General features: G+C 43.9%; 1 protein-coding gene across 3 annotated transcripts in view; it reads right to left on the reverse strand.

The window, feature by feature from the left end:
- Positions 1-12,729, reverse strand: part of mdga2a (MAM domain containing glycosylphosphatidylinositol anchor 2a) — a 990,949-nt gene that overhangs the window by 324,412 nt on the left and 653,808 nt on the right. For all 3 annotated transcript variants that reach the window (XM_068038888.1, XM_068038889.1, XM_068038887.1), the window contains one exon: positions 2,160-2,429. In XM_068038888.1, the coding sequence (XP_067894989.1) occupies positions 2,160-2,429 (270 nt within the window). The remainder of the gene's footprint in view (positions 1-2,159; positions 2,430-12,729) is intronic.

The raw sequence follows: 12,729 nt of genomic DNA on the forward strand, positions 1-12,729 counted from the left end.
TGGCCTCATGCAGATAGTCATATCAGGTATTGGAAGACATGCCAAAGAGTCTCACCACTATCAAGGAATATGGGGATTAAGCAGGAAAAGAAGAGTTGAGAGAAAAGTTCAGCTCTTAACTTATTGAATGGCAGAGAAGGCTCAAGGAACCTTATAGTCTTCTTCTGCTCCGATTTCTTATGTTCTTATGTTCTTTCTATGGCCGTGAGTGTGGAGAAGTTTGCATCCAGCCTCAGGCGTGTCATCTCACGTGACATCACCTCTCTAACATCTACCCTGGATAGTGTAGCCACCTGCAGGGCACTTCAACTTGAATGTCATAGCAGGAGTCCATGCTAATACATTTTTCAAGTTTAGCTCAAATGGCTAGCATGTAAAGTCTGGACTCCAGGTTGGAGAGATTGGTAGATCAAATGGATAATAGGTGGCTATGAGGAAATGTAATCAAAGTATTGAAATTCATGAAGGGTTCTGATAGACTGTGTAGAGAAAGACAATTCCCTTTGAAACGTTGAACCTCACATGTGAAGCTATTTTTAAATTGTATTTTCTGTGATGACAATACCTGTTTCAAGAAGGGTGGTTGGGGGGGGGATGGGGGGTGGGGTGCTGTGTTGCTAATGCAATAGATGCACCACTGGGTGTAGTTCCTTTTAAAAGGATATAAAACACATGTATAAAATCTTCTGCAGCCTGCCACCAAACAAGGAGATAATTATGGTGACATAGAGCATAACATGATTGGGGCGGAGAGGTTTGTATAATATCATTGTTACAATTGCCTTGAATAAGCCTTCAGATGGACCTGTACTGCTTCATTCTGTGAGTGGTCTGAGTGTTTTTATTCGGGAATGTGCCCATGCTGTCCAGTCTCGAATTAGACTGACCCAGGGGTGTCACAGTCCAATCCACTTGTAATTTGAACTGGATATTGTGTCTTCTACACGTGCTCTCATTTGAACTTTTATAATCTCACCAAAGGTAGACTGAAACACTTAATGAGATAATCATAGAATCATAGATAAGGCCAGATAGGAATCATTAAGCTGCTTTATTTTATAGATAGAAGGTGAAAATACTGCTGAGACATGTAATCAAATCTCAGCTTGATTCAACTAACCATAGAAGCTTTCTTGAGAACAGGAAAAATAATATAAGTACGTGGCACTGTCCATCTTAGCATGGCTCAAATAACTTCTCCTGGTCAATCCTCTGATGCTAATCAGTTCTGATCTTGTGATGAATGAGTTTACCCTCACTAGGGCAGGTTTCCTTACTGGATCTAATTATCTGATAGATACCCCATGAGTCCCTTTATCTCTTTTCTCCACATGAACAGTCAGTTGGAGGACGGTCCCTCTGGCTCTTTGCTGATCAGGAATTTGCCAGTACACCGGTCAAAAAAACTACCACCATTTCTCCTCCTCACTATACCGTCTTGGGGTGCAGATATAAAGAAAATATCTCCTGCGGTTCTCAAAATGAATACTTGGCCTGGGATGAAACAACTAACTCATATTGGAACAGACTATGAACTGAGATATACCATAAACGAGCTCATCTGGCTTCAATACATATTTTCAAAGCCTGCAGTTTTTGTCTTCTTCTTTTAAAGCCTACGAAAATTCTCTTTGGTCTTTTAAAGAATGCTTAAACATAACACATTCCCAAATCCTTTCTGTGAAAGAAAAAACTGATCAAAAACCCTAATGCATGAACCTTGAAAAGGTTTATAGATGTCATCTTAACATAGGGACTAAAGTTTGCCTTATGAACTCTATGCCATCTGTTACTATAGATAAGAAGTTCCAATAATAATTGATTTTTAATGATGGCTATTAATTCAATTTATTTTAATTTTGGACTTGTACTTCAGTTTTCAGACACCTAAAAAATACCTTTAATCTACTGCTGATGAGATGTATTATGATGGCAGTAAAATGAAAACCATGCTAATGGCAGTTAGAAGTGGAGCTGAAGTTATATTCACTGAAAACTGAGGTCACAGCAACAAACACGCTGCAGAATGGTTCTGCCAGGTGAATCAGAAGAAGGCAGGAAGGGAATGAATTTTTCAGTGCTAAATCAAGAGAACAGGGAAATTAATATGCAATCTCTAATATAAAAATATCATATAATATGGCATTCAGAATGGGTACCTGTCACAAGGAAGCTACATGTGCCAGCACCAGCCTCATTCATTATGCTGCAGTTGTAAATTCCGTAGCTGTCTTTGGAAAGATTGTCCACTCTGATCTGCGTATAATCCTGTGACTCAAATCGGCCAGTTAATAAAACCTTGTTTCCCAGCTTCCATTCAAAGGTCAGCACACGGGTCGGGTAAGCTTTCAGTACTCTGCAGGTCATGGTAATGCTCCTGCCTTGACCCTGCCGAATCTCCAGAAATGTAGGCTCCACACTTGGTGGGTCTGCAAAATGGAAAAACATACTAATGTCAACATAATCATTTTGTGATAAATTTTCTTCATGGTAAACAAAGAATTTGCACAAAACTTGGTATCAATCATTTTTTTCTTATCATTTTCGGAAGCAACATCCTGTGAAATAACTGATGGAGACTATTATCTACAATTAGCAAACTATCCAATTAAAATTTGCAACGTAAATGGTGTAAATTAAATCATAAAACGAAAAGTAAAGAAAGAAAAAATTTACATTTTTGTAGCACCTTATCACACCGATCAGAAACGCCTCAAAACACTTTAGAAACATCGGGCCAGAATTTGCTGGGGGAAAAAAACAGCGTCTGAATGATGCACACCATCATTAATGTGCAAATTGGCCAGAAACTTGAGGCAAGTAAGAAACTTAATGAATTGCGAATCGCCACGAGTTGCTGGATGATATGCATCACGTCAGTATTAGCCTTCTGAAAATGGCATTTCACCCTAACCTCCCTGAGTTTCATACCAATGCTGCATTTGCACATTAATTTCCCATTAAACTCACCATAGAAAGTTAAGTCTAGTAATTAATAGCGTAAGTATTTTTTTTTAACAATGTGATAATTATTAATAACTGCCATTCAACTCCTGGCTTAGAAAGTAAATTATTAAAAGTTTAGTGTCCAATTCTTTCGGGCAGTGAATTGTTGGAGATTTTAAAAAATGTCCAGGTTTAAATTAAAACATTTTTCCTTGCTTTCCTTTATATCTTTTTTTTCTCTCTCGCCAGTTCAATCTTTCTTTCCCTCCCTTTATTTCTCTTTCTGAACCTGATTTAACATTGAATATATCCCCTTTAATTCACCCTGCTTCTCTATTTATTCTTTAGTCTTTAAATTTCAATGATTAAGGAGATACACTGATCCATTGTTCACCAAGGCCCCAGATTCCCTTTTGACCTCCTTTGCCATTATCAGCTCACACTGCCAGCAAGGCACATGGCAAAAGAACTCTGAACTGAAGGGTGGAGGGGAAGTCTAACTAACTTGGCACATCACAAGATGCCCCACTCCAGCAAATTCCAGCCCAATGAAATAGATTGGAGTGTGGCAACTGTTCCAGAAACGCAAATGCCATTTTACGCATAGCAAAAACCCCAAAACAGCAATAAGACAAGCCAACAGTCGAGATGTTGGGGAGAATTGATGGCCAGAATGCTGGGATAAACCCCTGTCCTTATTTAATTTTTGTTATGGGGTCTCTTAAGGTCCACTGAAGTCCCAGACTAGCCTTGCATTAATATCCTATCTAAAGGATATTAATGAATGTAATTAATAATTAATGACAATGCACTGGAATATTCAACTAGATTATGCATTCAGATCTTGGCATGAGGCTTAAATCCACATCCTTCTAACTCAGAGGTGAGAGTTCAATCAACTGAAACAAGCTTATGCTTGCTTATGATGTAAACAGGCCACAGTTGACATTTTTACACTAGGTTTATGCAATGGGACTCTGTGATGTGTGATAATAATAGATTTTAAAAAAAATCTGCACAGCATTGAACAGAAGCACTACTGGCAACAAAATGTACATATTGGTCTTTGGTACACTTTGCCATACAATAGGCACCTGGACCATTTCCTTCCATTAGCTTCCACATGTACGCTAACGGCATCCAGCTTTACCTCACCACCACCTCTCTCAACCCCTGCACTATCTTTTATTTGTCACATTGCTTGTCTGGCATACTGGATAAACAGAAATCTCCTCCAACTAAATATTAGGAAAGCAGAAACTATTATCTTTAGTCCTCACCACAACATCCGTTCTCTAGCCATTGACTCCATCCCTCTTCCTAGTTACTGTCTGAGACTGAACCATGCCATTCGCAACCTTGGTGTTCTATTTGACACTGAGATGAGCTTCTGACTATGTTTCCGCTCCATCACCAAGACTTTTTTTTTATTCATTCATGGGATGTGGGCGACGCTGGCCAGGCCAGCATTTATTGCCCATCCCTAATTGCCCTTGAGAAGGTGGTGGTGAGCTGCCTTCTTGAACCGTTGCAGTCCATTTGGGGTAGGTATACCCACAGTGCTGTTAGGAAGGGAGTTCCAGGATTTTGACCCAGCGACAGTGAAGGAACGGCGATACCGTTCCAAGTCAGGATGGTGTGTGACTTTCAGGGGAACTTGCAGACTGCCTACTTTCACCTCTATAACATCGCACCATTTTGTCCCTGACTCAACTTACCTGTTGCTAAACTCTATTCCATGCCATTGTTACCTCTAGACCTGACTATTCCAGTGTTCCTCTGGCCAGCCTCCCACCTTCCACCCAACATATACTTGAGCTTGTCCAAAACTCTGTTGCCCAAATCCTAACTCACACCGTCCCAAAACAGCAAACAAATGATAAAATAATCTGTTTTTGATTATGTTGGTGAAAGGGAAAATGTTGTCAGATTATCAGGAGAAGTCCCAGCTCTTCATTAAAATAGTATATGGGATCTTTTACATCACACTGATGGACAAGAAGGGGTGAATTTTATGGGCTCCCCAGAGGCAAAGGTGCCCATAGAATTGCAAGGGGAGGCAGAGGCGGAGGACCCGTTGCCTTCCCATTGCACTGGAATTTAGTCAGGGATGGGATAGGCCGATAACGGCCTTCCTGCCCAGAGGCCAATTGAGGCCCATTAACAGCCACTTAGGGGCCTCTTCTCCTGCCACTGGCATTAAGCCAGTGGCGGGGGGAGTCTGGGCATCTCAGCCACGTGGGGGATGCCGCCTAGTAAAACGAGGCAGTCTCCCTGCAGGCTTGGGGGGGGGCCTTCTCTGTGGGCAATATATGGCCCATGGAGGACCTTTGCCAGCAAACAAACCAACTCCCTGTACCACCGTCCCCTGTACTCCACATGCACCCTCCCCTGTCCCCCCTCCCCCCCACCCCCAACACCCGGGCCTTCCAGACTAGCCCTGGCAACCCCATCTCACTTACCTGAGGTCCAGGGCTCTAGCGCTAGGCCCGAGTCCAAGGCCTCTTGCAGTATTGGTAGTGGTCACCTCTTCTGGTGGCGCTGCCGACACTGTTGAGCTACCGGCCTTCTGATTGGCTGGCAGATTTTGGAGGCAGGATCCCCTTCTTTAAAGGGACGAGGATCCCGGCGTCGGGCTGTTAATTGTCCAGGCAACATTGAATCATGCCAGGAGGGTTCCAAATGGCCAAGGTGGCATTCCCCCCATCTTTTCAGCCCAGCGCCAGGAGCCCCACTGACGCCAATAAATTCGCCCCAAAGTCTGCCTCAATTTAATGTCTCATCTAACAACAGTGCCTCTGACAATGCAGCACTCATTCAGCTCAGATTTTGTGCTCCTGGAATGGAGCTTGCATCCACAATCTTCTGATTAAGAGGTGAGTCTGCCACCAACTTAGTTATGCTGGTACGTGAGTAAACTGATGAGAACCACATTGTTGCAAATGTTAATTTATCGTAACTGAAAAATGGACCACTTCTGAATCAACACATTGTAGGCCGATTTTGATTCTTCCAATAAAAACCGAGCCTTGATTCAGCCTTATAATTTTGACAGGCAGAGCTTTAAATGCAAATGAAAAACATAAAAGAAGGGATTTATGTGTAAATTTCCAGTTAAAAACACATTAACCATTCTAGCACAAAGGAAATTGTATCCCAAGTCTTTATCAATCCCATTGAACCTAACATTATTATCACCTATCATTATAGGTGATAATAAACATCTATTATCAACTCTTCAACAGGATCAGGTGGATTGGCCAACTCAATGCAAATTTTTTGAATCAATATTATTACTATTACAAATATAAATCTGCTGTAAAACATTTATTAATAAATTATTTTTCGGTCATGGAATGTAATAGAAGAATAAATAATGAATAATATTTGTGTCATCGGAATTAGACTTTCCCATCAGCAGTGTAAATAATTCACTGTGGATGTTGACTACAGTACTCTTTTGGAAGAAAAGGCTGCACTAGATACCGTGTATATAAACAGTTAAGTGATTTAATGTCTAAGTTAAAAGGTCACAAGCAATTGAAGCTTGTCAGATTATCAATAGACGCAAATACAATAAACGTGTTTGCTCGTATTTCTTCGATTCCATTCTGAAAAATAACTGCTGTTGCAGAAGGACAGTGGAATATCAGATAATTCTTTTGATAAGAGTATTTTTTTCATACTCGAAATAAAATGGGCATCCGTTAGAGCTCAGGGTATTAATATGAAGCCTATTATTGCTTGTTTCAGTTTTGAGCAATTGCACACTGCTAAAAGTGCTACACTGTTGTTTGAAATTGATCATTGAAGGCGACTTGTTCTAGCTGGACAACCTAGGCTATTTCATTGGAATTAAATTATGAGGTTGAGTACAATATAGAAAATGGAATTTCAACAGCTTTTGCTCCTAAATTCAAACAATGCTGCCATTAAATTGTTCCACTTGTCCACATCCACATTGTACCGTCTGTGATATTTTTCTCAATCAAAAACGATGAGGAAACAATACTTTAATAGCCCTAGGAAATTCCTATTCATTAACATTAATATCAATATAGCATATGTTTACAGGAAGATGTTATGTGTAATGGACAATTATTTGGAGAGAATTGGAGGCTCTTCAAAAGATGGAAAGAGGAGAGTAGCTGTAACATTTCAACTCTCCCCCCCTGCTGATTTTACTATATGGCTTTGCCATCATGCAGATGTATTCATACCTCAAATTATTGACAATATGAATTTTTAAATCTCTCACAATGACTCATTTCAATGACCAGAAATATTCTGCATTTGCAGTGATTTTAAACTAAACCTGCTTTGTAACTGGTTATATTTAAAAATCCCAAATTAATGAGATTCTTAAATAAAAATCAGTAACTGAGATTGAATGATAGAATATCAAATTGTAGCGTACAGTGATACAGATTCTAGGCTGGATTTATGGCAATATTCATTGGTAGTTATTTATCAAGGGCAATTAGGAATGGGCAATAAATGCTGGCATAGCCAGTGATGCCCACATCCCATGAATGAATAAAAAAAACATCCATGTGCAATAGAAACAATGTGGCTTATCTCATGCGATATAAAATGACATCACCCCCTCCTCCAACTCTCCCATTTACTTGTCTTTAAATTATTTTCGAGTGAAAAACTACAATTATTTAAAGACATTGACTGAAGCTGGGTGGTACACTGTGACTGGAGCACCATCCTGTAATCAACTTTCCAGATAAGATGTTAAACTGAAGCTGTCTGACTGTTCAGGTGAATGTAAAACATTCCATGATGCTTTTCAAAGAACAGAGAGCTGCGTTGGTGCCCTAGCCAACATTACCCCTCAACTAACACCAAGAAAAATATATCAACTGGTCATTAATCAACAATTACTCATTGTGGGACCCTCCTATTTGCAAATTGGCTGCCATGTTTGCCTGCATAATGACAGTGCCTGCACTTCAAAAGTGAATTATTTGCTGTGAGATGTGTCGGGACCTCCTGAGGTTGTGAAAGGTGCCATATTATGAAAGCTGCATTTGCTGACAACGCTACCGCTAGGCTACATTTGCACATGTGCCACTAAAACTTCACAGTCTGCGACTTCAGGCAGCTGCCAGGACTAAAGATGGCGCTGCTCAAATAATCACATGGAGGCAACCTAACCTAAACACATGGCAGCACACAATGGCTGGAGGGAGAGAGCAAGCGACTGAGCGGCCAGGGCCCGGGGTGGGGGGGGGGCGGGGGTGGGGCGGTGGCAGGGGGTGGAGCGGAGTGGAGAGCGGGCCAGGGACAGGGGGAGTGGAGTAGGCCGGGGTGGGAGCGGAGAGGAGCGGGGTGGGAGCGGAGAGGAGAGGAGCAGAGCGGGCCGGGGTCGGGGGGGGGCGAGCGGGTCGGGGGCAGGTGGAGGTGGTGGGTGGTAGCGGAGCGGCCAGAGAGAGCAGCGGGGAGCGGGCGGCCGGAAAGAGCGGAGCAGCCGGAGAGAGGGGGGGAGGGAGGAGGAGTGCATTTTTCTGTGCATGCGCCATAAACTTGCAACAGCAAAAGACGTACCGGTCGGTCCCCGCACTCGGCGACATCAAGGTCTTCGGCCGTACGCTCCCCAAGGCTCTCTACGGCCTCTCACTTCTGGCTCCTGCCATCCAGCCATTCCCTCCAGCCCAAGATCCCCCATCCAGCTGCTCTCTCCCCTACTTCTCAACCGTACTGCAGGCATTGCAGCTGTCTGGTCCCTGCCTTTTGCATCCCCCTCTTCAGGCAGTTCTGAATTTAACTCCCTCCCACTACACCCCCATCGCCTCTTTCCACCCCCCCCACTCCCCCTCTCTCTTTCCCCCCCTCTCTCTCTCTCTTTCCCCCCCCCTCTCTCTCTCTCTCTCTTTCCCCCCTCTCTCTCTCTCTCTTTCCCCCCTCTCTCTCTCTCTCTTTCCCCCCTCTCTCTCTTCCCCCCCCACTCTCTCTTCCCCCCCCACTCTCTCTCTCTTCCCCCCCCTCTTCTCTCTCTTTCCCCCCCTCCTCTCTCTCTCTTCCCCCCCTCTCTTTCCTCTCCCCCCCTCCACCCCTCACCACCCCCTCACCAACCCTCTCCCCCCCCTCACCACCCCTCTCCCTCTCCCCCCCCTCTCCTCCCCCCCCCCATCACCCCTCACCACCCCTCTCCCCCCTCCTCACCACCCCCCCACCTCCTCCTCTATCCCCCTTTCCCTCGCCCTCTACCTCCCCCTCTCCCCCCGCCAACCCCCCCAAGGACCACCCACAGCTGAATATCTGAAGTGCAGCTGCAAAGTCAGGAAAATATCAGCAAAAACCTCAACAATTCTGTGTTTAATTATTGAGAAATTTTATTAAGTACATGAAGCATTCGAGGCACTACTGTGCATGGATACATGAGTGTTGTGTCGCAAGCGTTCCCGTGAAACAGACAGGCCGAGTCTCTGCTATGCAGAACTAAAGAGATTGTTCCTGGAGAGCCTTGTGGTGAATGAACGCGTGGCTCTTTATTCCAGGACTGTATTGTCCATGTGAAGAAGGCAAAGTCACAAGAGTCTGAGCTCAGTCTATTCTTGGTGAATGTACCCCAAGCGCATCCCAATGTGCGCTCCCACTTTATTTCCTTGCAGATCATAAACAACTGATCCCTCAATTCACCGTTCAATGGGTAGCTGCTGATCTTCCTCCTCATGCTCTGCATCACATGGAGCTGACAGAGGAGAACCGTTGCAGCTGGGAGATGCTTCCTGATCGCATTGATCCCCTTATCCACAATGGCTGATCTCATGCGGCAGGCGCTGGATCCCATGAAATCGACAAAAACACCCACAATCACGTCCAGCATCTGAGCCGTTTCATTCCTCACCATGGCATATAACACAGCCCTGCCCCTACCAACATTGTCCTGCACCATCACCTGGTACAGAGGGTCGCCGCATTTGTTCACTTTGTACGTTCCGTCCATGAACAGCAGTTCAGGAAAGGCCTGCAGGTGGGCCTGCATGACTGGTGTCATGAAGGCAATATAGAGGATGTTGCTTCCCTGCAGGCCAACCCACACTGTGGCCCTGTCCTGCTGAATCTTCTCCAGCGTATCACACAGTGCATCCATGTTGTCATCCCCTGTTTTGAGCTGGGACTTTACATTTCTAATGTCACTAAAGGTCACAGTCTTGTTGAGTGAACGCTCGATATAATCCTTCAGCTGTTTGTTCCCAGCCTGCAGCTTGACCAACTCTTCTACTTTCTGCCTTTCACCCTGGTTCAGTTGTTGTCTCCTTGCAGAGAAGTGTAAACATTCTGGATCCAAAATATGACCGGTATGTACAAGATGGTAGGAGCTGACACACAGATTGTTCTTGCTCGTATTGAATTTCACACTGATGAAGACCCCACAGCCCAGGGCGAGATACCTGAAAAGTTACACAGACATACAATGAGCACGCCCAAGTTCCTCGTGCCCTCACCAAAATGTTACCCATCCTCAGGTGTGTTGTTGGCAGCAGCTTACATGTGCACCATGACATGGTCCCAAAAGCTGGTGCGCACCTGTTTCGCAGTGCAGAGGAGGTTGCGCAGAGGTGGTCGACCAGCCATTGCTCCATCCAGGAAATCACAACGAAGGCAGTCCGTAGACACTTAAACTGACCCTAGGAGAGGGCGGGGGGGCATACTCCATAGAAACTTTACAGAAATGAAAGTGACCATTTAGATGGAAAGCTGTTCGCTGTACTGGAGCACATGTACTTCCTGCACACAGCCCCAGACAATGGAAAGGATTTTAGTGCAATGCAGTGGACTGGAGCACATGCAGTGCCCCAGACAATGGAAATGTTTTCAGAGCAACTTACAACAGCAGAGCAACTTACCTTGGAGCAATCTCCTCTTTCTAATAAAAATGAAGCAGACTGAAATCTCCAAAACGACTGAATAATTGCGATAAAATGCCAGAAAATGCCCGACGAAACCTCTCCTCCTTCCACTTTCAGAAACTCGCGCCGAAGCTTGACGTATGCGTGAATATCTGAAGGTTGACGCATGCGTGAATACTCGTTGGCGTTGCATTGCTGTAAAGCACATGCGCAGAAACCGACAAGGCATGTTGCCCGAAGATGCACACGTCACGCGATGACGTCATCAGCGCATGCGCTAATCAGTCCTGGCAAGTCAGAACGCAGCGCATGCGCAGAGAGCAGGAACCCGTCTGCACATGTGCGCACCGGGGCGCAGCCTGATGACGTCAGTGGCTGGCTGCGTTGTCAAGAATCACTTTGTATTATGAATTATAGGATCATACAGCAGAGGAGGAGACGATTTGACCCATCAAGTCTGTGCCAGTTCTCTGAAAGTGTTCCAATTAAGCCCAACCCCTACTCCTTCCCCACAGCCCTGTAAATTTCTACTTCTCAAGAATATATTTAATTCCCTTTGGAAGTTACAATTAAATCTGCTTCCACCACCCTTTCAGGTAATGCATTCCAGATCATTACAACTTAAAGAATTTTCTCCTCATTTCTCCCTGGATTTTCTTCCCATTACCTTAAATCTGTGCCCTTTATTAACCAACCCTCCTGCCAGTGGAAACAATTTCTCCCCATCTACTCTATCAAAACACCTCATAGTCTTGAACACTTCTATTATATCTCTCAACTTTCTCCGGTCTGAGAACAACCCCAGCTTCTCCAGTCTCGACAACATAAATGCTTGTTTTCCTTTGTCCTTTGGCTTTGAAGTCAGCTCATGCTAATAGCGTCACAATTCTTTGTTTTGTCAGCTGTGAGGGGACTGACAACAACAAAACAATTTACACTTATAAAACACCTTTAATGTAATAAAATGACCCAAAGCAATGCACAAGTGTGAAAAAGGGAAGGTTTGTATTTATATAGTGTCTTTCACAGCCTCAGGATGTCTCAAACTGCTTTACTTTTGAAGTGTAGTCACTGTTCCAATGTAGGAAACATGACATCCAATTTCCACACAGCAAGCTCCCACAAAGACCAATGTGATAACAACCAGATAATTTGTTTTTGTGACGATGATTGAGGGTTAAATATTAGTCAGAACACCAAGGATATCTCCCTTGCTCGTTTTCAAAATAGTGCCTTGAGAGAGCTGACCAGGCTTTGGTTTAACGTCTCATCCAAAAGAAACCACTTCCAACAATGCAGCACTCCCTCAGTACTGCACAGGAGTGTCAAAGGTGAAAATAATGAGAGATCGAGAAATGATGATCTGATGACAAAATACAATTGAAAAAGTAGTTTTTGAGCAGACGTTTAAGGGAGGAAGAGGGTGAGGATGCAAGACAGAGATAGAATCTTCTCTCGAATGAGGAGTAGAAATGTATTCTATTCTCATGCGTGCACATTCTACACTTTGGTGAGCACAACATTGACACAAAAAAAAGAGTCCATTTACAGCCAATGGCATATTTTACACAACAATGTAGTCAAATGCTCAGTGAACCAGAACTCTGTCTCCATGTGACAAAAGTGCAGCAGGTAAGAGACCTTAAAACAATGAGCCGCTGCTCATGGAATCCTATTTGTTTACTGTGCATGTCTAGCAGTGGTCAAGTTCAATAACTACTGGAACATGTCGTCACAGGGACATTTCAATATCAACTTTTAAATTTACACCCACATGTGGGGACACTGGGCACTAAATGCATTAGCCCCATTTCTGGTCATGAAGAGGCAGCATGTTGCAATCAGATTCCAGAAGATGCAGATCTGAGAACCCTACAAACTTGGTCATAGTACCTCATAATCTATATTTCATCAAACT

This window comes from Heterodontus francisci, chromosome 9 (genome assembly GCF_036365525.1).
Source record: "Heterodontus francisci isolate sHetFra1 chromosome 9, sHetFra1.hap1, whole genome shotgun sequence".
Lineage (NCBI taxonomy): Eukaryota > Metazoa > Chordata > Chondrichthyes > Heterodontiformes > Heterodontidae > Heterodontus > Heterodontus francisci.